The sequence below is a fragment of the Ipomoea nil genome, unplaced genomic scaffold, assembly GCF_001879475.1.
Source record: "Ipomoea nil cultivar Tokyo-kokei standard unplaced genomic scaffold, Asagao_1.1 scaffold0176, whole genome shotgun sequence".
Taxonomy (NCBI): Eukaryota; Viridiplantae; Streptophyta; class Magnoliopsida; order Solanales; family Convolvulaceae; genus Ipomoea; species Ipomoea nil.
The window spans coordinates 637,462-664,182 of NW_017616604.1; the positions used below are offsets into that span (position 1 = coordinate 637,462).

Here is a 26,721-nt window from a genome sequence, read left to right on the forward strand (position 1 = left end):
AAATATTATCTACTGAACCAATGAGTTAAGCCACAATTTATCTGTTGTCATCCATCTACAAACTACACTGAAGACAACAAACGCCGAAACTTCCATTACTGACTTAACAAACTCGCAATACAACTAGGTGGGATACCAGTCCACACCCCTGAAACAGACATTGAAACGGTTGCCCGAGCTAACTCACGAGCTACACGATTCGCTGACCTCTTGACATGGGAGACACTAACATTCCCAATGTCTTTAGCAATCGACAGACATTGCTTCACAACTAAACCAACACACGAATGATCGGAAATACATGAATTAAACGCATTACAAAAATTTAAACAGTCAGATTCTAAAATAATGTTACTATGATGCTGCATTTTAAGCCATGCCAAGGCTTCTTTGGCCCCAAGAACCTCGGCCATATACGGATCCTCTTCGCCAACCAAGCGACCGCACTTAGCTGCAACAAAACGCCCATCATGATCCCGCACCACGATGCCAAAGCTAGCGCCATTCCCTGACACTGCAGCATCAACATTACATTTGATTGTGTTTCTCGGCGGCGGAATCCACTCGACCGGAGGCCTAGTGGATCCATTCGAACCATCTGGGCCGGCGTAAGCTTCTTTCCAGGCAACCTGCATCCTCCTCATCTGGTCACTAGCCATTTCGATTGACGGAGTCTTATTGTGCCAAACTACATTGTTCCGTGTTAACCAAATGGTCTAGAAAACTGCGGCCAAATTCACCACTTCCTCCACAGATGGTTTGTCGATCAAAGTTGTCATGAGATTAAGAATGTCACGACCCTGTCATACATCCGCATGGCCCCAGATCTGTTGCGCAAAATCGCAGTCACAAAAAAGGTGCTCAGTTGTTTCCGAAATAAAGCCGCACATCGGACAACCACCCCCAATCCAAATCCTCTTGGAGTGCAGATTATCACAAACCGGCAGAACGCTACGTGCACAACGCCATAAAAAATTCTTTACCTTTGGAGGGATTAGCAATGCCCATAACGCCTTCCACGCATGGAAGCCACCGGTGGTACCGTTCAAAGCCGCCTCACCCGTGAGCAAGGGGTAACCATGCTTGACTGTGTAGCAACCGCGGATGTCACCTATCCACCGCCAACAATCGCGAAATTGAGTGTTCACTGGAGTTGCAAGAATTTTGGGTATATCTTCAGGGAGGAAGATGTCTCGGATTATGTCTTCATCCCATCGACCATGTTCGTTCAACAGGCCTTGCGCTCTGGCTTCACTCAGAGATTCGACACATGGGGTGCTTAATTGTACAGGGGAAGAACCCGCAAGCCAGTTCCATCCCCAGATCTTCGTGTTATGACCATCACCAATTCGTTGGGCAACGCCCAACTGTAATACTCTCCTCTCGACGAGAATACTGCGCCAAATGAAACTGGGGTTCCCCCCTAGTTGTGCATCCATAAACCCCGTCGTGGGGAAGTATTTTGCCTTCAAAATGCGACTTACTAAGGATTCGGGATGGATTAAAAGCCGCACCCTTGCTTGGCCAGAAGAGCGATGCTGAACTCGTGCAGTTTCTTAAACCCGAGGCCACCTTTTGCTTTCAGAGTACACATCTTATCCCAGCTCAGCCAATGTATCCCGCGATTACATGTGCCTCCACCACCCCACCAGTAACGGTTGAACATCTTTTCTAGAGTATCACAAACCCGCAAAGGTAGCAAGAAAATCGACATGGTAAAGATAGGTAGGGATTGTGCTATGCTTTTAAGAAGAACCTCTTTACCTGCGCGGGAGAGTAATTTATTTTGCCACGCCCCAATTCTTGCCCTGATATTCTCTTCGATATACCGAAAGACTGCAGTTTTATTCCGCCCTAAGGCCGAAGGAAGGCCTAGATAGCGCCCCAAGTCCACTGCTTCGGGAACCCCGATGAGCCCGGAGACCAGATTCCAGATTGGAACGGCCGTATTGTAGCTAAAAACGGCAATTGACTTCTCAAAGTTAATGAGCTGTCCCGAGGCCATGCTGTAGATGTCTAAGCACTCTTTGATTTTTAGTGCTTCCCGTTCATTTGCCCTGAAAAACAGTAAACTGTCGTTAGCAAAAAACAGGTGAGTGATGGTCGAAGCTCCCCGGGCCACCCTCACACCGTGAATGTCCCCCCGAGCCTCCGCCTGTTGCAAAAGGATAGATAATCCATCGGCACAAATAATAAAAAGGTAAGGTGACAAAGGGTCCCCTTGCCGAATACCCCGGGTAGGCCGTACTTGCCCCGTAACCTCCCCGTTTACCAAGATAAAATAATTTACAGAAGTGACGCACAACATTAACAACTCCACCCAGTCCCTCTCAAAACCCAACGCCCCCAACATTCCCTCCAAAAACGGCCACTCCATCCTATCGTACGCCTTAGCCATATCTAGCTTCAGCGCAGCCCACCCCTGAGCCCCCCTGTTTTCCTCCGTAAGAAATGACCAACCTCACCGGCCACGATAATGTTGTCCGTGATTAACCGGTCGGGTACAAACGCACTTTGCGACTGGGATACGACCTGAGCCAATCTCCCCTTCAATCTATTGGCAAGCATTTTGGCTAACACTTTGTAAATCACATTACAAAGCGCTATCAGACGTAAGTCCGACACTTTTTCCGGGACAGGCTTCTTAGGAATTAGAACGATATTAGAATCGTTCAATCCCGGCGGAAACTGCTTTTGTTCCACACAATTGATGATGAACACGGACAAGTTGTGTCCGAGCACCGGCCAGAAATGCTAGAAAAAAGCCGGCGACAAACCATCCGGGCCGGGCGCCTTTTCCGGTTGCATATCGAATAAGGCCGTTTTTACATCAGCCATCGTGAAAGGGTGAGACAGTGAGGCTTGCATCTCGGCTATCACCTGTTCCCGAACCCGATCAAAAATATTAGCACTGCAAGTGCCGGAACAAAAAATGTGCTCAAAATACCTTATTATCTCCGCCTTCATTGCCACCCCTCTGCCCAGTCACCATTTTGATCCTTGACACGAGTTAAAAGATTGTTCCTACGGCGGGTTGTAGCCGTCCTGTGAAAATATTTCGTATTAGCATCCCCGTGTTTTAGCCAGAGTTGCTTAGAACGTTGTTTCCAGAAGAGTTCCTCAGTTTTCAGAACGGCCTCCAACTCCCTCTCCGTTGCCAAGAAGGTTTCCACTACATTAGGCGTACGATCCTCTTTTAATTGGGCGAGGATTCGCCTAAGCTTATTGCTGCGAACACCAAAATTACGATGATGTTCCCCACCCCACTTCTGGAGACGCTCACCACAAACAGCTAACCGATCTTGAAAACTCAAGCCAGAAGGCAGGCGCCAAGCTTCATCAACCACCTTCGCACATCCTGCTTACAACAGCCAAGCAGATTCAAATTTGAAGGCTCGAATGGCTGACCGTACAGGTTCTGCATGAAGATCTACCAAGAGAGCACAATGGTCGGAAGAAAGAGTGTAGATATTCCTAACCAGAGCCCCCTCGTGTAACTCCAACCAGTCCACCGTTGCCACAACCCTGTCCAACCTCTCCTCCACCCATGCTTCAGTTCCTCGGCCCTTTTCCCAAGTATACCGGCCCCCCGTCATACCCAAATCAATAAGTTCACAGTCACCCAACACATCATTGAAGCCCTCAATGAGGGCCGACGGGTGATGATGAGTACCCCTCTTCTCCGAAAGACATGCTATATCATTGAAGTCTCCCACGACAACCCAAGGGAGATGAGACCTTTCCTTGAGCTTCCGCAAGAGGTCCCATGTGACATACCGTCTACTCCTATATGACTCCCCGTAGAAGCCCGTCAGTCTCCACACAGGACGACCTGGAAGAGTTATCTCCATATCGATGTGATTGTTGGAGTAACTCATCAGCGACGCCACATTCATGTCCCTCCAGAGGAAAACCATGCCCCCTCCGATGCCTATACGTTCCACGCAAAACTTACCTTCAAAGCCTAAATTCACATGCACCTGCTCCAATTGATTATCCGTCGCCTTTGTCTCCATTAAGAAGACAAATTGGGGCCGCTGCTTGGACACAATGCCCAATAGTTCACGAACTGACCGGGTGCTACCCAATCCCCGGCAGTTCCAGCTAAGTAGACTCATTGGACCCGGTGAGCCTGGTCCACCAGACCCGCCATCACGTTATGTTTTACACTTTTTGCCATCAGCACATCATCTCTACTCACCTCGTCTGCCGTCTCAAGACCTTCTCTACGCCGTTTCAGATCACCATGCAATCCATCTGATTCTTCCATCGCCACGAGCGTTACCGGGGAAGGTCCAGCTGGAAGGGTAGGCGACATCGCCGCATGGGTCATTGTAGACGACAATAACTATTTCGCCCCCACCAGCTTCACATGTCGTCTGGGGCCTGCCCGTAACCAAGCACCGAACGGGAATTCCTCTGGTAGAATTCCTTCCTCGTAGGCAGTCTTGCAAAATTTATCTAAATGCCCAAGCAGCTCACAACAGTAGCAAAACGTGTTGAGTCTCTCATATTTGAAGGTGATCCACTGCATCGTGCCATCACGCCGAGTCAATTTCATTTGTCTCTTAAGCGGAGACGACACACCCAGCCGCACTCTGATTTTGTAAAAGCTCTTCCAAGCCCCTCTAAAATTGAACGGATCAGATGCAATGAACGACTCGATGTAATCCCCTATCTTGGTAATGAAATCTGGTGAAGCATACATTGCAGGCAAACCATGGATCTGAACCCAAAAGGGAATGGAATCTAGCAGAACGTCCTCCGGCCGAGTCCCTGTCGACACCTGTTCACAAACTAACAGGTGATTCTCGAACGACCAAGGCCCATCGTCGATTATCCTCTGAAGATCCTTCGGATGGGGAAACTGGAAAAGGAAAAGATCGTCAGCCAGAGAGAATGCGTACATGCCCATCACCGGCCGCCACACCGATGCTAAGACGTGTTGCATGTGTTCAAATCGGATTGGACGATCGGTGAGAAGTCTCCCGACCAGATTATTTTGGATCGTCGCATTTGGGATGGACTGCGCCTCTGGCGCCTCCAGCCCGCCACCATCCTCCTCGGCCAACGCCAGATAGGCACAACGTTTCTCTAATTGGTGGATGTCCATACGAAGAAGCGGTGATTGACGGGGATGCCACAGCAGAAAAACGAAGAACAAGATTAACGATACGATTGCCATTGAACCAACAGAAATAAGAGCCTTAGAAACCTAGGGAGATCACTCCCTCAGATCACGATCGAGAGAGATGTCCACTATCGGAAAGATGATCGGAAACATGATCAGAAATTACGGGAATTGCGGAGCATTTTCTCTAGTGCGGTACACTGAAGACTTCATAGTACATGCTCGATCAAAAAAATATTAACAAAAGTCAAACTCGTGACCTTTAGATATAGAATTATGCTCAATCACTTGATTACCCATTTTGGGGGATGTTGATGACCTTTGAAGAAATGAATAGTGATGTAGTGATAAGGAACGTTAATGAGTTTATCAAGAGATGTATATACTTTTATTACGCACTTCTCATTGATTGAGTAAAATGTTATTTTTTAAAAATATTACTTCCCTTGTCCCATTTTATATATCGTACTTACTATTCCTTGGTCAAATCAACTCTTTTTTCTTTGTTTAATTTCTTTAGTATTTTTTACTTATTTTTAAATTTAATTTTTTGTGTTTAATAGTACTTTTAGTATAGTTTCTAAATATATAAATTTTGTATACTAATACTAAACTTAATATTATGAAATATTAAATTAAAAATAACTTCAGTCAAGCTTCAAAAACCGAACCAGACACATAAAATGAGACGCATGGATTAATAATTGTTAACAATCAATGGTTATTTTTAATGTCAAAAAATATTTTAAAATATAAATACAATTTTGAAATGTATAAGTGAAAATTTAATAATATGAAATTTATATAAAAAGCTATCTATGACTATTTCTCAAGGTTTCTCAAGTCAATGCCTTTAATGACATTTAACAAACAAAAAAAAAAAAAAAAGTTATTGTGATATAATGACAAGGAAAATGTTAATGAACATCTCATGAGATATATATACTTTTGTCACGCATCTCTCATTGATTGAGTAGGAGGTGATGAAGAAACAAAGAAAAATAATAACTCATAACAATTAATGGTGAATTGTCACGTTAACAAGAGAAGAAGAAATATAAAATACTCCGTATAATTTTACAATGCATAGTGCAATTCTAATAGGAATGAAAATTATATAAAAAGTTATTACTAGTTCACTCTTGTTCATAAATAAATAGAGATATAGCAAACAATAATGTCATGCTATGCATGTTAAAAATAAAACAAGTTTTGAGGGAGTTGTACGCACGGATTTAGTTCACTGGTTTAGTAGGTAATATTTGAGAGAAAAGAATTTTGGTAGCGACAGTGTGGAGATTATGTCCAAAGTGGACAGATTCTTTGTGCACATCGACATTTAGCTCTGTTTGATGAGCCATTGAATATTTACATTATCCCAAATGTTTTGTCAGATCGGAATGTGTAGAGCCCTTGAAGATTCAACCTTTTGAGAGAAAAATCTTGAGGAAGTTAAAATTAGGGAAATTCTATTTGCACCACCCTATTTGCTATTTACACCACCCATTTAATAGGTGTAATAACATTATAGGTGGTGTAAATAAAAAGTGATATTTGCACCACCTCATTAAATGTAATCAAACATTAATATTTATTATTTATTTTACTTTTCAGATTTTTTTTTTGTTTTTGTTTTTGTTTTTTTTTTTTGTTTTCTTTTTTCTCCTCTTTTCCATTTTCTCTTTCTATGGCCCCTTGAGAAAGTAAACTTTTGTAGCACAGGATGAGGCAATGGAAGACACTCTATACAACAAAATTAAACTTTATATAGTTTGATGGATCATTCTCATTTTTTTTTTTTTTTGTATCAAAAAATGTTATTTATAATATTTTTAAAGTAATTAGGTTCGACTTATTTTTTTAAGTAATTATGTTAAACTCATGTTTAGTCACTAGTACATAATATACATGTGAACAATACAAAATTAAATTTCGTTTAAGTAATAAGCATGCCTATTTATATAATTAAGAAGAAGTTTTAATGGCTACATACTTCAATACCGCACATAATGACTCAGATGTTTCCCGAATAGAGTGAGAACTCGTAACGGTCATAACAGTTGTAACGGATAATAATTGACCACGCTTCTCCGACCTCATATGTTGACTTGAACCGTAACCCAACGCTCCTAGGGCTGACCCTGAGGTCGGCATCCTTGCCATAGATTTGAATTTCTTCGACCTAAATATATACATTCATATTTAAAATATAGTTTTAAGACTCTCATGATATTGTTAGCTAGTGTGACTTTTCAATATATTTGCCCCCGTGCAATGCACGGAATATAATTTAACTTATTGTTGATAATGTTTTTAAAGAACAGTAAAATCAAACACGAATCATGAAAATTTATCCAGAAATATATTTTTCTTTTATAATATTAAATTGATTGTTATATTAAATAGATTTCAAAATTTATTTATACACGAAATAATAACTTCTAAAGGTTGCATCTAATTCTTGAATTTGATGAATATATAAATTTACATATTTATTATTGTTGTAATTCGGCCTATCAACTCGTTAGTTCTCGCGTGATGTTTAAACGGTAATGCTTGGCAATTGTATGTATATGAGTATATAGAATAGATAAGTAAAAGGGAGAGAAAGAACACAATGTATAGAACACAATCACATGAGACCCACTTTTCATTAAGCCTTCACCCTCAATTTATAGGGATGATTACAACCTTTCACATCCTTTAACATAAGTAATGAAATAAGTAAAGGCTAACAAAAGGTCAAAAGTTTAATGGCCATAATAATAAAATATTTATAACACTCCCCCTTGGCCATTAAGTAACTATACTCATGCCTCGTTAAAAACCTTGCTAGAAAAACCCAGTGGGAAAAACCTAGACGAGGAAAAGAGTACACGAAGTATGTTGATCCATGTGTTGCACCGGTTGCCTCATTAAAAAACCTTAGCCTAAGAAAACCCAGTGGGAAAAAACTTAGCCAAGGAAAAGAGTACAATCATAAGCCTTCTGGGCATAATCTTCAAGATTTCAAGGGTCTTCAGGACTATCCACTCAAGTGCACCAACATCGGTTGCTTCATTAAAAACCTTAGTCTAAGAAAACCCTGTGGGGAAAAACTTAGCTAAGGGAAAAATAGTTCAACCATATGCTTTCATAGCATAATCTCCAGGATTTCAAAAGTCCTCTAGATTGCCCATTCTAGCATAGCTAGGGGTTGTCGCTCCCCCTGAAGATAACAATCTTCTAAGCCTACGCATCCCAATTTTATAAACATATTACTCAAAAGTGGATGCAGGCAGAGACTTAGTGAACATATCTGCAAGATTGTTCAGTGGGGCAAACATTCTCAACAAGAATTTTACAACTTTTCTAGAGTTCATGTGTGTAGAAGGACTTAGGTGCAACATGTTTTGTAAGGTTCCCCTTAACAAAACTATTACTTGCTTGTGCAACACAATCTTATTTGTCCTCATATGGGACATTGGGGATAAAAATATAACATAACCAGTTTTGGACTTGGCACCATAGGGATCAAATAAAAGAACCAGTGCTCAAGTAGCCCATCAAAACCACATATGGGTTTCTCACATAAACGTCAAAAACTTTGTACATCGAAGGTGTTGGAGGATATGTTAAATACCATTCCAATTTTCATTGTAGGGGGAACACTAAATGTTGCTAGCAATTTCATCGCAAATTCAATATCAGGCCTGATGCGATTATGGAACTTCTAGTTCAATAATAGTGCTCCAATAGGAATGAAGTAATGGACTTTCAGTCCCTAAATATCCTCATTATCATCTTTGAGTCTAAATGGTCCTTTATCTACTTCAAGAGATTATTAGACAACCGTTTGTGTGATAAGTAAATAATACTTATCCATATAAAACATCTTCATGACATTTTTCAAGTAGGCTAACAGGTGTATAAAACTTCTTCAAGGAGAAGCTCGATCTTCAGGTCGAGACAATACTTGGATTTCCAAGTCTTTTATTTTAAAACTCCATCCTTCGGCATGAGCTAATATCACCAAGCTCTCTATGTGTTTCAATGATATTTAAACCGTCAATATCGACTGAGATGATAAATAAATAACTCCATTAGCAATTCTTTAACGAACACATAATGGTACATATTATTTATACATTCCTTCTTCGGGAGGAAAACACTCAGTCAATAATATTCAAGTCATACAAAGACTTTAGTAATTTAATGATACACGTTGCGATTTTCACTTTCCACATTCCAAAAGTGTTGAATCCATTGGGGATTTACAAATAAATATTAGCGTCTAATGACCAGTAAATTACGGTCATGACGTTCATCAACTGCATATCTAAATTCATAATTCACTACCAATAATGTTAATTTGCGGAACGTAATGCCATATGTTGTGGGAGAGAATATTTGATCAAAATCAATTCAGGGTCTCTGCGTAAACCCTTAAGCTACAAGTCTCGCTTTATATCATACCACCATATTGTTTGTATTTCTCTTTCATACAAACACCCATTTGTAACCTACAGGGTTAACATTAAATGGTGTACGTGTTATAAAGAGAATACATTTTTAGCGAGCTGAGCTGTACATGCCTTAATTGCTCTTTTATACATAAAAAAAAATCAGGACACTACTGGTGCCTAGCTCTGGATCCAGATTCTCATATACTAAGAGCAATTTATAAGGCAATTGTGTTGTCGACAACTATAACATTTTTCATAAATTTCTCCCATAAAATAATGGCGATTTCTAATTCAACCAGACTCTAGCCATTTCCCAAAGATATTTTTATCTGGTCGTTCCGCATCCCAGTATTATGATTCTGGGTGCACCTATAAATTTACTGGGGTTTTTCGCCTTCTGGACGAATGTCTTCACGACATACTTCTTTAAGCGATTTCAAGAGTGACACCATTTTCTACTAGATTTAGCTTTCCGTGGATTATACCAACATGTCCCCACGTTTCTGGCGTCAAGGAGCATTGGTAGATACATATGGTCCAAGTTGGGGAAGATATATAGGACCTAGTCACTCTTTTATGATCAATATATATATTGGCAGATTAATTATCTTCTGAACTTCCAGTTCAGTTTACTTCTTCTGAACTTCTAGTTCAGTCTACCTAGTACGTGGATTCAAATATTGAAGATCAATCATTCATAGAATTTCCGGACATTTTATAAAATTTGAGCTCTTATCTCCCCCTAATGCCGTGAAATGATCTTCATAAAATGTGCAGTCAGCGTACCTAATTTATATATTGATCCCTTATCATGAGCTCTAAGGATTTAAATAACAGACGGAGGTTTATAATCAACATATACATGCCCACAAAGGTACGCTATGGTGGTGATATAGGAAAAAGACTGCACACTGTGAATAAAACGCAGATGGGAAATGTTGGTTTTATACCACGTACTAGGTTCTAGGGGGGGGGGGGGGTGGGGGGGGGGGATAATTATGATATGCAGTAGGTTAGATTGCGATAACCACAATACCATATAAAACTGATGTCCCCAACAAGAAAATATATAATTTCACAAAGCGACGCACTATAGCTCATGCCATACTATAAAATAATATGGGTCTTTAAAGCCTTTAAAAATGTATCGCAACATATGAAGTACCCAAAACATATATGTAATCATCTAAGAGTAACATATATAACCAGATATGAAAGCGTACATATATCAAATGATATTATAAGGGTACACAACAATCATAAGGAAGTTAGAAGCTTGTCAAATAAAATAGATCTTCAAGATCTTCCAAAAATCCTTATCCTCAACTTTAAATTAGTTCACTCACTGGTTTGGGAATTGCTTCGTGCAAATTCACATGATATAATTCACTCCCTCATTTGCTTCGGGCAAACTGATATGAAATAATTCATTCCCTCGTTTGCTTCGGGCAAACTGATATGATATCATTTTCTTCTATCTTTCAAATTAATAACATATAAATCAATCATATCATTTATGGCATAAGTCAAAGATCATTCGTATAAAGGGATATAGTATACCACCCCTTAAATAATACAGAATTGCACTAAGCCATATCCGGAGAGAGATTTGACATTTTGACATTTCAAATTTAGTCAAAAGATGATTACCATAATTTCTTGATAATAGCAATCCTTTCGGGATTGGTATATGATTTATGTAACAAATAATAATTCAATTTTGAATTAGCAACCAGTCAATTGCATACGAGAGTCATGTTGCATGCATGAGAAAAATTTCCATAAATAAGCGTGCAAACTAAGAGAAGTAACTCCGAGAAGTAAACTTCCTCCGAAAAATAAAGTCCAAGAAGTAAACATCATTCGAAAAGTAAAAATTTCTAGGCTTACCACTCCATGTTAAAGCTTAGATGGATAAGCTTAGAGAAGTAAACTTTCAGAATAGTCAATTCGAGTAGTAAAATCACTTTGCACTCATAATAATTTGCGTCCAAAATAACTTTTGGAATATATATACTTCTCGACCATGCAATAAATATTGCAGCAATGAATTAACTTTTCGGGTGCTTCAGGCATAAACTAACTTCTCGGATGCTTCAAGCATGAGCTAACTTCTCGGATGCATCATGCTTCAGGCATGAGCTAACTTTTTGGTCATGAATATATTTTCATGTATTACTCAAAACATTTTCATGACATCAATCATTTGTTCATCAATACCTCATCATTTCATTATCATCATTAATCGCAATATTTGCTTCAGGCAAATTAAAATCATCAAGATGAAACTCATTCTTCGATGACCAAATGCTTTAATTTGGTGTGCGACACATAGGGGCAAATGCCCTTCACACCCATATTGATAGCAAACTTGCTTTTGGTTAGAATTTTGCCTCGATAAGTTTGGTCGTCCTTGACTATTTTGACCACTTTGCTTCTTATTTTGTGCTCGAAACTCAAACCACCTCAGTTATAACCCCGAACGCAACCCCTTATAAAGTTGCTCAACTGGGTAACATTATGTGCTTCAGGAACCAGTGCAGAACCAACCAGACATGCAATTACATTTTCATGACATCAATCATTTGTTCATCAATACCTCATCATTTCATTATCATCATTAATCGCAATATTTGCTTCAGGCAAATTAAAATCATCAAGATGAAACTCATTCTTCGATGACCAAATGCTTTAATTTGGTGTGCGGCACATAGGGGCAAATGCCCTTCACACCCATATTGATAGCAAACTTGCTTCTGGTTAGAATTTTGCCTCGATAAGTTTGGTCATCCTTGACTATTTTGACCACTTTGCTTCTTATTTTGTGCTCGAAACTCAAACCACCTCAGTTATAACCCCGAACGCAACCCCTTATAAAGTTGCTCAACTGGGCAACATTATGTGCTTCAGGCACCAATGCAGAACCAACCAGACATGCAATATGATTCTTCATCAACAACTGGTTGTGGAGTGCTAAAATTATCATAGAATGTTTCTCATAACTTGTTGTTCTGTACTGCTGCTGGAGTACAAGATTACTCGCATGAAAAGTTGGCGAGGTCTTTTCAATTAAATCTTTCTCTGAAACTTCTTGTTTGCAGAGCTTTAGTTGTGAAACTATTTTATGAAGGGCCGAATTATAATCAATCACTGAGTTATAATCTTGAAACCTAAGATTAAGCCAGTCAAATTGGAATTGAGGAAAGACAATCGATGATTGCTGGTCAAAACGGTTCTTCAAGGACTTCCATAATGCAAAAGGGTCCTTTTTAGTGAAGTATTCATTTTCAGGTTGTGGTTCAAGTGGTGATGAGAGCCTGCGCCTTCTGGGCATTAGTACACTGTGACTTAGCAACAATGGTTTGGCTCAGTTCTTTAAACGCGAGATGAATCTCGATGTCTAGAGCCCAAGTCAAATAGTTGCTTTCGTCAAGTACAAGCTTATTAAATTCTCGTTTGGTGATAGAAGACATGATCTACAAAACATATTTCATATGTTCTCATATACATTCATACTTGTCCATGTAAACATAATAATATCACGTGTTCATATCAAGGAAATAATTTAAAAGGATCTTTAGATGCAAAGCAAACTTCAAGAGATGAAATCGAAAGGTAAAAACTGAAAAACAATTTGACCTTTCAGATACACACAGGAAACCATAAAGTTGACCTTTCAGATACTCAACCTTTCAGATACATGCAAGAGAAATGTTCTTCCAAAATAATATTTGAAGCATTGTAACATTTCGAATAACATGCTAATTTTTGCAGCAATAAATTACAAAATAACCATGATCAACGTAATTTAGCAACAACATCCATACAATTTAATTTGGATGTTCTTATGCGGCAACATGCATTATCAAAATGGTGTGCATATAACCGCACCGAATTGATGCATAAAGCAACGAGCCATGCTACTCCTTAATTCTAAATTAAGCTTTACAAAGTTTTACATATTTAAGCTTAATTAGGTGACAATACTAATGATGCCACCTTCCGATTAATCGTAATTAGCACTAATTAGGTACTTAATCTGCACAACTCAGTGCATACAACAACAACAACAACAAAGACATATAAAATATGTACAATGTATGACAAAAATAAATTATTATTCTTATATAGGAGTATTCCATTCCTTAAATAACATTTAAACAAATTACATGCTTTCTTCCGATTCAAAAATCAAAATAAAATCGGAAATCCATATTCAAGAATTTGTGAGCATATATTCGAATCATATGAACATGTGTAATATAAAACCATGTATTATACGAATCTTATGAACATGCTTGCCTAATATAAAAACATGTATTGTAACATATCCAGGCATACCGTTCACCGAAGATTACAATAGAGACTCGTGTTGATAACGTGTTGTAGTTCGGCCTATCAACTCGTTAGTTCTCGCGTGATGTTTGCACGGTAATGCTTGGCAATTGTATGTATATGAGTATATAGAATAGATAAGTAAAAGGGAGAGAAAGAACACAATGTATAGAACACAATCACATGAGACCTGCTTTTCATTAAGCCTTCACCCTCAATTTATAGGGATGATTATAACATTTCACATCCTTTAACATAAGTAACGAAATAAGTAAAGGCTAACAAAAGGTCACAAGTTTAATTGCCATAATAATAAAATATTTATAACAATTATGTCATTTTTTTAATAAATTTGAAAAAAGCACAAAAACATTTTTATACGTTAATTAATACAAAGTAACTTTTAATAATTTCATATAATTTGTTTAATTAATACATTCAAAAAAATATCAGCATTTTTGTTGACTCTTGTTTAGCAGTTTAGAGTAGCACCCAATATATTTATACGTTAGTTAATATTTCTTTTCTTTTTTTAATGTTTTAATTAATTAAATTTTGAATAAAAAAATTATTAATTACACCTCATAAATGAGGTTTGACCAAGGTAGTGCAAATAACAAAATGAACTCTCATTTGGCTATTTACATCACCTATATAGTTATTGAAAGTTTCACCTTTTTACAATTTCAAGAATACTTTATACCACTTTTGTTCAAATGATGGTGCAAATTGCAATAACTATTTCTCGAGACCTCTTAGAGCATCCACAATGGTTGGGAAGAATTATGGGATAATGTAAGAGTGATTAGGAGAGAGAATGTGAGAAGGGGAGAAAAAAAAACAAAAAAATCAAAATCAGAAAAAAAAAAAAAAAAGCAGAAGTGTTAGGCGCCTGACGCGCAGCCGGGCGCGTGCAGTTCACGCGCCTGGCTGTGGACTTGCTGTGCGCCAAACGCGCATAGCAAGTCAGATCCCTTTTTTTTCTTTTTTCTTGGTTTTCGCAATATTTTCAACCCTTGCAGATGATTTCTTCTTGAATTAATTCTCCCCTACATTAGCTTTGCTTCCCACTGAGAAGAATTCATTCTGAAATCTCACCATATTATCCACAAGTGTGGATGCTCTTAAGTCAATGACTTTATTATTGCCTCATTAATGACACTAGTATTTGAACCCGTGCGATGCACGGTATAATAATATGATGAGAACAATTATATGTCAATAGTGTATTATAGACAGAGATGTAATTATAAAATAGAAAATACAATTGGGCATATGCACATTAACTATAATAAAATAAAAATTACGTTTATTCCAATATTTATAAATTATTAAATACTTTCTTATATACAACATTTGTATATAAGGTGTCATAGGAATGATATAAACATTCAGACTATTTGAGCAATTCGTTTGAGATAATTCCACGTTGCAACATATTGTACTATTAACAACATTATCTACAAAACAAATATATAAATACATCAAATATATCAATACTCACAAACAACAATAAATTGTACATTATCAAAAATACAAATACATGTACTATTTCTCAAAATACGAAGTGGCTTACTAATTGAATCCCCAAAAACTCCAACAATAAATTGTACATTATCAAAAATACAAATACATGTACTATTTCTCAAAATACGAAGTGGCTTACTAATTGAATCCCCAAAAACTCCAACCAACACTTGCCTATTCATTTGTAACCCCTGTATATTTCATTTTTTTGGGATAAATTTCATTGCATAAAACTACTCCAAAGTTTTCTACATTTAAAAAAAATAGCAGAAAAAAATAATAAAAAAAACAGAATTTAAATAAATTTCATTTCAAATCTGTATTATTTTTTTTTTAAAACCAAATATTGATTTTTCATTCAAAATTATATTTAATTGATTAATAATCATATATTTATCTAAATATAATTTAAAATTTATTTTAATTTAATACTTCAAAAAATTAAAAAAAAAATACCAATACATGAAATAAATTTTAAAAAATTACAGAACAACTCTACTAATATAAATCATTTCAAAAAAATTATAAATAAGCTGTACAAATAAAAATAAATTACAATATGAAATAATTATTAATTATTAAAAATAATAACAATAATATCTACCCAAATTATTTCAAAAATTAAAAATAAAAACTAATGTTATTCAATAACATTTCCATAATCAAATCTTATAAAATATAACTTATACAAAAATAATATATATATATATATATATATATATATATATATATATATATATATATATATATATATATATATATATATATATATATATATATATATAAACTAAAACACCCCAACCAGCCCAACTAACCCATCTGTATATATAAATATATATGGCCCATAATACTAATCCAGCCCACAAGCCCATACCCGATCCAAACCATAAACAAATAAAATCATACCGCCTCACATCAGACCCCAAGTTCCCCTCTCCCATTCCCATCGCCTTCTTAGTCACTCTGCCTGAACACTTCCAAGCTCATCAAAAATGGAAACCGTGCCAAATCACTAACAACTACCTACAATCGAAGCTATAACTACACCAAAACAGCGCAAATATGATCGCAATTTCATCATTTCTAACTCTAAAACCCATAACTCAGCAGATCCAAACTCTTTTACCACAAAGAGTTCAACGGAGAAAGAAGATGTTCAACGATAGCGAATGAAAGAACCTACCTTATTAGGTAATCTTTATTTCATTCTTCAATCTACTCATCTATTTATACCTATCTTCACACAAACTCTAATTTTTTTCTTAATACAATTTGTGGATAAAAACACAGTGAAACCATATGCAAAAAGCTCAACGATTATGTAGTAGAACACGAATTGGAAGAGAAAGAAACATACCAACAGAGATAAGTATCTTATTCGTATTTTTTTTTATTTAGCGAAAATATGAAAAATCAGCAACTATAATTTCTATATGATGTTTAGGTTTTTCAATTTTGATGGTTTTTATGGCATGCAGGTATATTTCTCTGCAATTTTAATTGAATAATTGCTTCGATTATTTCATTGAGATATAGTCCTAATTTGTTCAATTTTTTAACTGTTCTAGGTTCACTCTCAGCATGTTTAATAATTTCATGATTTTTTTATTCTAATTTTTAACAACATATTATTATTGTTTGATATCAATTTGGTATTTCAATCTCAGTCTACTATAATCATTTGGTATGGTTGATTCTGATAAATTAAAATCTCATGCATACCTATATCTATTTTGTACTCTATTAATCTAAGATGATTATGGAAACTTGACCTTGTAAGTGGCCCAACAATCTGATACACTAAAGATGTGTGATTTGCCTAGAGCAGAGGTGAACTTAAATTAAAGCATTTTTACTTTTTTTTTTTAATCAATTTACTAATTACTCCCATATTTTACTGGGAATATTCACAGGTATTAGTCAGTGTTATTCATTTATATTGTATGTTTATATTTTGTGGCTCAGAATAGATTGACTTGAGCTTCTCTGTTTGTTAGGAGAACTCTCGTTAACTTATGCTTTATATATTCTGTAATTTCATTCTGTTATAATTTAATCAATGAAATTAATATTCTAATTTGGTATTAGATAGGTAACGATCTCTTCGTTTATCTCTCCACCTTACCCCCTCAATTCGCATCGCAACAAACCTCTTCCCGAAACTATGTCGCAATCATCCGAGCGCACAGTTTCTGCCGGTGGCACATCTTCACCGGCGACTTCCAATCAACTCTCCGGCGCACATCATCACGTATCCATCAAGCTCAACAGCAGGAATTTTCTTTTTTGGAGGACTCAGTTAATTCCCTTCCTAAGAGGACAAGACCTGCTGGGCTACGTTGATGGCTCCACGCCATGTCCTCCTGCCACAATTGCCGCGATCGCGGCTGGTGACTCCGGCTCAGGTGCAACGCCGGCGTCCGGCGTCTCTCCCAATCCAGTGTACAAGGCCTGGATTCTCCAAGATCAATCCATCCTCTCGATGTTGATCTCCTCCATGTCCGACGAGGTGCTGCACCTTGCGATCGGACGAGAGACTGCCGCGGCACTCTGGACATCCATCAACACGGCATTGGGTTCTTCCACGCAGGCGCGCTGTCTAAGCCTTCTTGGACAATTTCAGTCACTGAGGCAGGGCGGTTCGTCGACCGCTGAGTATCTGGGGCGTGCCGGGGTGATCGCGGAGGCGCTAGCTCAAGCTGGAAGACCCCTCTCCTCCTCCGAGCAAATGTTGTATGTGATGCGTGGTTTGCGGCAAGACTTGCGGATTATGGCAGCTTCTTTGACTGCCACCACCGCTGCTGTGTCTCTCCCGCAATTGGCAGACTTCCTCCAAGCCCAGGAATTTATCATCTCTGATGATTTCAGCGTTGGGGGTGACAACAATGCAGGGCCGACTGCCATGCTGTTGGGCGAGGCCGAGGGCAGTCCGGCAATGGCCAGCAGTGGCGGGGCGGACGCGGCGGCAATAGGCGGAACAATCGGGGTAGAGGCAACCGGAACGGGCGCGGGACTCCCAAGTGCCAAATTTGCCGTGCTCAGGGACATACGGCAGTGTATTGTTATAAACGATACACGACACAACCACCGGCCGAAGCACATGTAGCCACAACCGGCGAACCTCCCGTGACGCCGTCGGCAACCTCTTCGGATGGCAGGTTTCCGGACACAGGCGCCACCGCCCACGCCACCCCGGATGCGAGCATGTTGACGCGCTCAGATGAATACACCGGGCCCGATGTCCTACGAGTCGGGAACGGCGCAGGTTTGACTATCTCTCGCGTCGGGCATGCATCGATTCCTTCCGAGTCCAAAACTCTTAGTTTGTCCAATGTGTTACATGTCCCCACTTTATCCGTTCCATTATTGTCAGTTAATAGATTTACAAAAGAAAACGGAGTTTATTTTGAATTTCACAGTGATTTTTTTTTTTTTTTTGTGAAGGATTCCAAAACTAGGGTCACTCTGCTTAAAGGGCCAACCTCTGGGGGATTGTACAAGCTTCCGCTCTCTCACTCCCACATTGCCTTTGTCAGTTCCCGGGCCACTCCTGAAATATGGCACTGCAGACTAGGACATCCGCATGGTGTTGTCCAAGATAGAATTCTAAAGAGCTGTCCAGTTTCTACCAATAACAAAAATTCATTAAAGTCGTGCGAGTCGTGTCATCTCGGCAAATCATGTCGGTTCAAATTAGATAATGTCACGCATACTAGTACGAATGTGTTAGACTTAATATTCACGGATGCATGGGGCCTAGCTCCTGTAGTTTCGAGTACTGGTTACCGTTATTTTCTTCTGTTTGTAGACGACCACTCCCGTTTTTGCTGGTTTTATCCTTTACGGGTAAAATCAGACGTTTATAAAATATTTGAATTGTTTCGTGTGATGGTAGAGCGACAATTTTCGCGCTCTATCAAAAGTATACAATCTGACCTGGGGGGTGAATATCAAAAGTTAAACACACGTTTCCAAACACTGGGTATTAATCATCGTAAATCATGTGCCTACACACATGAACAGAACGGACGAGTTGAGCGCCGTAACCGACATATAGTCGAAAAGGGTCTTGCTTTACTCGCCGAAGGGTCCGTACCAATGGAGTATTGGGACTTTGCGTTTGAAACCGCAACGTGTCTGATTAATTATCTACCGACTCCCGTACTAAACTATGAAAGTCCCTACTCTCTTCTACACAAAGTGTCTCCACCATACACGTTTCTTCGAGTCTTCGGGTGCCTGTGCTATCCTTATCTGCGGCCTTACAATCGCCATAAGATAGAATATCGCTCAGCACCCTGTGTCTTCCTTGGATACTTTAGGGGATATCGATGCATGGATCGTACAACAGGGAAAGTTTATATCTGTCGTCACGTCCGGTTTGACGAGATGGTGTTCCCTTTCTCCATTGGGACCCCCGCCCCGTCTGCTACTCCGGAGCCTACACCGTGGGCCTCTGGGCCCATAGTCCCGAGGCTTGCCCAGATGGTCCCACGTCCGGATGTTACACCGGAGGCCTCAGCGTCTGAACCTATGCCGTTAGCCTTTGAGCCTGGGCCGTTAGCTATTACCAGGCCACCTCGGCGCAGGGCTAAACGGCAACGCACTGAACCTCAAGAACGGGGTCACACTATGCGTCTTCGGCATCAGACTAGGGGCACGAATGAGTCCTTTCAGGTCCTTAATGTAACTACTGATCCTACATGTTATTCCCAGGCTGTAGGACATCCCGAGTGGCGAGACGCCATGGATCAGGAATTCAACGCCTTGCTACACAACAGCACCTGGCGTTTGGTTCCACCAGCCCCAACATGAATATCATTGGCTGTAAGTGGGTGTTCCGCACCAAACGCAGGGCAGATGGCACAGTTGAGCGCTTCAAGGCGCGCCTGGTGGCCAAAGGCTTCAACCAGGTAGCTGGCGAGGATTTTTTTGACACCTACAGCCCGGTGGTAAAACCGACTACGGTTCGGCTGCTGTTTTCTCTTGCTATCTCCTCCAGTTGGACGATGCGTCAGCTGGATATCCATAACACCTTTCTGAATGGGCATCTAGCTGAGACAGTCTACATGAAGCAGCCACCAGGGTATGAAGATCCGACACACCCGGGTGATGTGTGTCACCTGCAGCGCTCGTTATACGGGCTAAAACAGGCCCCGAGGGCCTGGTTTAAGAGATTACATGACTTCTTGATTCTTGCAGGGTTCAAGTCATAAAAAACTGATGTCTCTTTATTTCACTACACTGCCGCTACATCTCGGGTATATCTACTTGTCTATGTAGATGATATCATCATGATGGGCAATGATGAGATGTTGATGCACACCTTACTACACCGGCTTGCCTCGGCTTTCAAGATCCGTGATCTTGGTGAACCGGGTTTCTTTTTAGGGATCGAGACCATATCAGTAACTGGCGGGATGATTTTGTCTCAGAGGCGATACATGACGGATCTACTTAATCGTGCCGGGATGCTTGACTGTAAGCCGCTTACCACTCCAGCAGCTGTCACGGTGTCAGTGTCTTCAGATGCCGCTCCCTACGCCAACCCCACTCAATACAGACGCATTGTGGGGGCACTCCAGTATTTGACGATTACGAGGCCAGACTTGTCCTACTCGGTAAATCGTTTGTGTCAGTTTATGCATGCGCCGACAGACGACCACTGGGGTTTGGCTAAACGAGTGTTACGTTATATCAAGGGCACTCTAGACTACGGCTTACGTATTTCTCCGTCCACGTCCACGACTATCCAGGCGTTCTCCGACTCTGACTGGGCAGGTTGTCCGATTGAACGAAAGAGCACAAGTGGTTATGCTGTTTTTCTTGGGACTAACTTAATTTCGTGGCTATCCAGAAAGCAGCGTACGGTTGCACGTTCCTCCACCGAGGCAGAGTACAAAGCCCTAGCCGATGTGTCCGCAGAAGTGACTTGGGTAGTTTCTTTACTGAAGGAGCTTGGACTGCATTCCTCCCATCCGGCCACTTTGTGGTGTGATAACCTAGAAGCGACGTATTTATGTGCAAACCCTGTCTTCCATGCGCGAACAAAGCATGTCGAGATTGACTATCACTTTGTTCGGGACAAGGTTGCCTCCGGAGACTTTGTCGTTAATTTTGTGTCAACCAAAGACCAGCTTGCAGACATCTTCACCAAGCCGCTGACAGGACCACGGTTCACTCAACTTCGTGACAAGCTCAATGTTGTCTCGCACCAACCTTGTGCTTGAGGGGGTGTATTAGTCAGTGTTATTTATTTATATTGTATGTTTATATTTTGTGGCTCAGAATAGATTGACTTGAGCTTCTCTGTCTGTTAGGAGAACTCTCGTTAACTTATGCTTTATATATTCTGTAATTTCATTCTGTTATAATTTAATCAATGAAATTAATATTCTAATTACAGGTAGTTGTTTCTTCAAACCCTAAACTCCTACACTTGTGCAGTTTTGATTTGTTTATCATATTTCAGGATACAATGGGGGTTGAACATAAAATAGCTGCACATCATAAGAGAAAGAAGTGCTACTCTCATGTTGTCAAGATTTCTCTTTTTAACAACAAATAATCGGCATTCAGTGATGTGCATTTTGTAATCATACTACAACACATCTTATGTGTTGTAAGCTTTGGAAACCATATTTACAAATTTTTAAGTTATAGAAACTTTTCTGTTCATTGATTTCAGCTTCATAGAGCACATTGGTCAAGATGTGAATGTTTTAGTTGATATCACTCTCAATTTGTATATGTTAATTGGTTCAATAATAAAAATTTCTAATTATGTGAAGCAAGATTAGTTGACTGGAAATAGAAACATAATGTTTCAATGGTATCTGATGATATTTACAAAGTTGTTTTGTCTTTCTAAGATAACAGCATGTACAAATGACTATTTGCTGGTTTTGCATAGCTATATTCTTTTGTCTGAGTAAGGTCTAATACCATATTAGTGTGACATATCTGCTAGATATATGACTGGTCTATTTCAACTCATATAGCAGAATCTGTAACACTCCATTTCACTTTGTTTTTGGTAGATCACAATCAACCAACACATGAAGCCAAAGAGGTTATAAAAAAAAAAAAAAAAAGAAAGAAAGAGAGAATTTGCTATACGAAAAATTACATTTGCTGTGATGGAGATGTTGAACACCCTTATGTTCCTGATGTCTTTATTGCATTCACCTTATTAAAATGCACCATTTGAGAGAGAAAGGCATCAGTAGAGGATGGAAGCCATCAATTTGTCTGGATTCTCAGGTGGGCAATTCAATTACCACTTATCAACTATTACATCCAAACCTTTAGAATAATTAAATCAAATCTTACATTTACACTGTATTTTTTATTAGAAAACTTATTTGATTTTTGTGATTGTGTGAGGCACATCTAAATGAAGATCACTGGACTATCAAAGGCATGAGCATGGCAAAAAAAGGGAGGAAAATAAGGAATAATGACTTCAAGATGCTGGTAGGTAACAACTGTACTCTTCGCTGTGGTATTTTGAAACCTAGACAATAATTCCAAATATAAGCTACACTTACTATCTCCTTTATAATACCAGAATTAACAACATGTTCTTTTTTTTTTTTTTCATATAAGTTACATGTTTATCAAGAACACTGGAATCCAGAAGTTAAATAGCCAGCTAAAAAATGAAAGGGGAAAAATAATAAGTTAAGAATTTGACTCCCTTCATGACTATGTATATCGTATTTCAAGTAGAGGATTAACATTACAGACAAAAATGAATGCTTTTAGAACTAACTTTTTTTTTTTTTTGGGGAATGTAGGGCAATCCCAAAGAACATTGAAGTAAGAAGGGCAACCACACTTAAATCAAAAAGGTTAAAGGAAGAAGGGGATCCCACCAAACAAAACATTGAAGAAGCAGACGCAAGGTAACCCTTACAATTTAAAGATCAGATTTTACTGGTAGCATATTAAACAACTTGTTGACACATAAACTATCCTAGGCACAGAAACATTAGGTAAATACCATTAGATAGGAACAAAATACAGCTGCTAAAGAACAACAACAACAAACATAGGTAAAAAAAAACATAAAGAGTCCATAACAGTCAGGAGCAAACAAAGATGATAATCCCAAAATAACAACCAACACTACATTACACAGTTTCTCACTTCTCCTGCTTAATAGTGACTGCCTTAGACTTCTTAGAAACTCCTTGGTCTTCAAATTCCTCCAGAAGGCTTCTCTTGAGAGGGAGTGAATCAGATGCATTCACTACTTCATTGTCAATACCATCCAGTCCATCACAGTCCTCATCATTCAATACCCAAAAGTCCTAAATCCAGTAAAATAAAATAACATTAACAACCTAGAACCTTAGACAATTAAAGAGTGAACCAAATAATCACATACCTCAGAACCATCACCTTCATCCACCTGAGGACCTAAACCCTGAGGAACCTGTGTCAATGGACTGTCAACCACCACACTTGAGCTGTGCTGGGAAACCACTTCATTATCAATAGAAACACTAAGTACATGGAATGGTGATTGCAAACTCTGGAGCTGGTCCTTAGAAACAGTAACTCGAAACAACAAAACCATTCCAGCAAGTTGTTGAAGCTCAACTGGAACAAAATCAACCATTTGTGAGTACATAGACCTCAACTCCACAGCTGACATGCCAATCAATCGGGAACACTCTCGATCCCACACGAGCATAGGAGCATCCCCACTCTGGTCAGCAACACGCAAGACCACCCTATATCTCATAATACCCTCACCCCAAGACCTTAGACATTTCGGACAATGCATTAAACCATTTTCCAACTTGATAACCTTTTTATTGCAAGAATTATTCTTGCAAGAAAAGTAGAACCAGTCCAAGTAGTTCTCAATACCTAGGACCTTCCCAGCAACCCAGAATTGACCCAACTACACCAACAAATGTAGAGCGAAAGATTAATATTAAAAAAAAAAAAAACAAAAGAGAACACTTTAGCAGAAATTGAGAGTTAAAGTGCAGAAAAAGTAGCATAATACCTGTTGATTCTGGTATAATTCAGCAATAGAAGTAACCACAGTATCACTATCAACCATAGGCACATTCAACCTAAGGCCAAACCTAGAATCAGATTGTTTACACCTAAGGGGTGTGTAGTCACTGCCAACACTGCCCAAAAAAGATTTAAAAAAAAAATAAAGAATAAAGAACATAGTTGCAACACTAAAAAAAAAAAAATGTATAAGAGATTACAAATTAAATAGGAATACCTCTTTCTGAAATCAGCAAACACTTTTGATGAATGGTCAAAAATCAACTGCGTTGCATCAAAAGAGCTAGATATCCTAACCTCTCCATCTAATTGTAAACATAAAATGTAAGTACCCTAATAGAGAAAATATAGAAGTATAGGAAGACACACACTCACTTTGAAGGAACCTAGCACGACATAGTTGCACCAAAACAACAACAGGATCACTGAACTCCAGATTAAAGTAAGGCATAAGAAGCTCCACATGTCCACCCCACATTGTGCACTGCAATTGTTTTTTTCTGGAAAAAAGGGGAAAAAGTAAACTGAGTAAAAAATAAGATAAAAGTCGAAAAAGATAGAGTGTGCTAGAAGAACTTATTCAGCATCTTCTATGACAAAATCTATCAACCTTGTAGCTTTCCCACCAATAACCTTATCTACCGGAGAATATATCTCCACAACCCTTCCAATTACATCTAAAAAACAAACATAGAACCATTATAACACAGAAATATAGGTATTGTAATCAGGGAAAGAGAAAAGGAAAAAAAGAAACTTACCAAACAGTTCATTCTCATTCACACCATCCTTCTCCAAAACAGCCCTGAAACTTTTAATACGAAACATACAATCTGGGAAATCAATACGCCTATACTGCTTAACAGCAGTATCAAACTTAAACTTGGTCATATACTTGTGATCACTTGTTTTATATTTGAAGTAGTTGGTGATGCATAAGAAGTTCCTAATCCCATAGACATTGCCCTCTTGAAAGTAAGAGCTGTACTTTTGAACTTGATCCTTAGGTATTTGAACATGTATGAAACTCCCCTTAGATTTACAGAAGCAAAAGAAAGGGAAGAACATTAGAAACTAATAGCAACTACTAAAGATATTATTGCTTTGAACAAAAGGAAAAAAAAAAATACTTACTGCCGAATCATGAAACACACATTCACGACTTCTAATGACTTTCTCATCTGTTCCTTCAAATACCAAATAGGTATGCACCAGACGCAAACGCATTGCCTTAGAAGTCTGCTGAGGATGGATTTCAGAGCAAAGAATAAACTGGCCAGGCATGGTTAACGCTAAGAAGCTTTTGGAGTGGTTTACAGGGAAGAAGAAGATCGGAAGTGGAAGAACATTAGCACAACCTACCTATTTATACTATTAAAGAGTTGTATTACAGATGAAAAACCCATGATTAAAAGTTAGGCATGCGCCGGCAAGCAGTAGAAGGACTCTTCGAAACCAATACAAAATTATTAGAATTAGTCTAGATACACAAAAGATCACATTGGAAATCAACAGCCTAAACACACACGTTTCACAGAGAACAAATGATTACAAAAATCAATCGGTTGTATAAAAAAGAACCAATCAAAAAACAAACAAATCAGAAAAATTCAAAACCCCAAAAATATTAAAAAAACCTAGATATCCTTCCATAAAATAAGAAAAATAAGAAAAAATAAATAAAAGCCAAAATTCCCCCAAAATAGTTTGGGCGGGATTTGGGGGGCAATTTGATTGGCCAAATCTATGGGCTTTATTATATATAAGATTTGACTCTCCCCCCTCAAAAAAAAAAAAAAAAAAAAGAAAAAAGAAAAAAGAAAGAAAGAAAGAAAGTCATAGTGATGTTAATAAGTCTATCAAGAAATATATATATATATATATATATATATATATATATATATATATATATATATATATATATACTTTTCTCAATAGCCTCTCATTATTTTAAATATTCTTATATATACTTAGATGATCTAAACATCGACGGTCTAATTCTAAGTCCACAAGATATTCCTTTCCTCTAAAGCCATTGCAAAAGTAAATCGCAAGTTACGCAATCAGCTCACTAGTCATATCTTAATCTTCATGTGTACACTAGAGATTCAAGTCACACCTTCTATCATCCTGAACTCACACAACCACCTTCAGTCATGACATCAAATCAAGTAACGAACAACTATGCTAAGCCCTAAGAGGCCACTCACTTCTCATTGATTGAGTAGGATGTAGTGAAAAAATAAA

At 38.4% G+C, this 26,721-nt stretch overlaps 4 protein-coding genes across 4 annotated transcripts; 1 reads left to right on the forward strand and 3 right to left on the reverse strand.

Moving 5' to 3' along the window:
• Positions 1-95: 95 nt before the first annotated feature.
• On the reverse strand, positions 96-659 carry LOC109177579. Its single transcript, XM_019326965.1, has one exon. It carries the CDS (start codon positions 657-659, stop codon positions 96-98), a length of 564 nt encoding a protein of 187 aa, XP_019182510.1.
• A 3,689-nt stretch (positions 660-4,348) lies between these two features.
• LOC109177592 lies at positions 4,349-5,185 on the reverse strand. Its single transcript, XM_019326988.1, has one exon. It carries the CDS (start codon positions 5,183-5,185, stop codon positions 4,349-4,351), a length of 837 nt encoding a protein of 278 aa, XP_019182533.1.
• A 15,550-nt stretch (positions 5,186-20,735) lies between these two features.
• On the forward strand, positions 20,736-23,349 carry LOC109177599 (uncharacterized mitochondrial protein AtMg00810-like). The gene is made up of 3 exons (XM_019327001.1): positions 20,736-21,613; positions 22,127-22,183; positions 23,238-23,349. Exons 1-3 carry the CDS (start codon positions 20,736-20,738, stop codon positions 23,347-23,349), a joined length of 1,047 nt encoding a protein of 348 aa, XP_019182546.1.
• A 236-nt stretch (positions 23,350-23,585) lies between these two features.
• Positions 23,586-25,758, reverse strand: LOC109177606 (replication protein A 70 kDa DNA-binding subunit C-like). The gene is made up of 8 exons (XM_019327013.1): positions 25,609-25,758; positions 25,236-25,506; positions 25,085-25,151; positions 24,850-24,974; positions 24,692-24,779; positions 24,461-24,590; positions 23,831-24,352; positions 23,586-23,753 (listed from the first exon to the last, which is right to left on the reverse strand). Exons 1-8 carry the CDS (start codon positions 25,756-25,758, stop codon positions 23,586-23,588), a joined length of 1,521 nt encoding a protein of 506 aa, XP_019182558.1.
• Positions 25,759-26,721: the final 963 nt, after the last annotated feature.

Excerpts from the sequence above, each read along its gene's own strand:
- LOC109177579 (XM_019326965.1), bottom strand. The coding sequence starts at position 659 with ATGGCTAGTGACCAGATGAGGAGGATGCAGGTTGCCTGGAAAGAAGCT.
- LOC109177592 (XM_019326988.1), bottom strand. The coding sequence starts at position 5,185 with ATGGCAATCGTATCGTTAATCTTGTTCTTCGTTTTTCTGCTGTGGCAT.
- LOC109177599 (XM_019327001.1), top strand. The coding sequence starts at position 20,736 with ATGGGCAATGATGAGATGTTGATGCACACCTTACTACACCGGCTTGCC. Across the intron at positions 21,614-22,126 it reads AAGCCGCTGACAGGACCACG|CTTCATAGAGCACATTGGTC; the intron begins GTTCACTCAACT and ends CATTGATTTCAG. Across the intron at positions 22,184-23,237 it reads GTTGATATCACTCTCAATTT|GGCAATCCCAAAGAACATTG; the intron begins GTATATGTTAAT and ends TGGGGAATGTAG.
- LOC109177606 (XM_019327013.1), bottom strand. The coding sequence starts at position 25,758 with ATGCCTGGCCAGTTTATTCTTTGCTCTGAAATCCATCCTCAGCAGACT. Across the intron at positions 24,780-24,849 it reads TCGTGCTAGGTTCCTTCAAA|ATGGAGAGGTTAGGATATCT; the intron begins GTGAGTGTGTGT and ends GTTTACAATTAG. Across the intron at positions 23,754-23,830 it reads ATGAAGGTGATGGTTCTGAG|GACTTTTGGGTATTGAATGA; the intron begins GTATGTGATTAT and ends TACTGGATTTAG.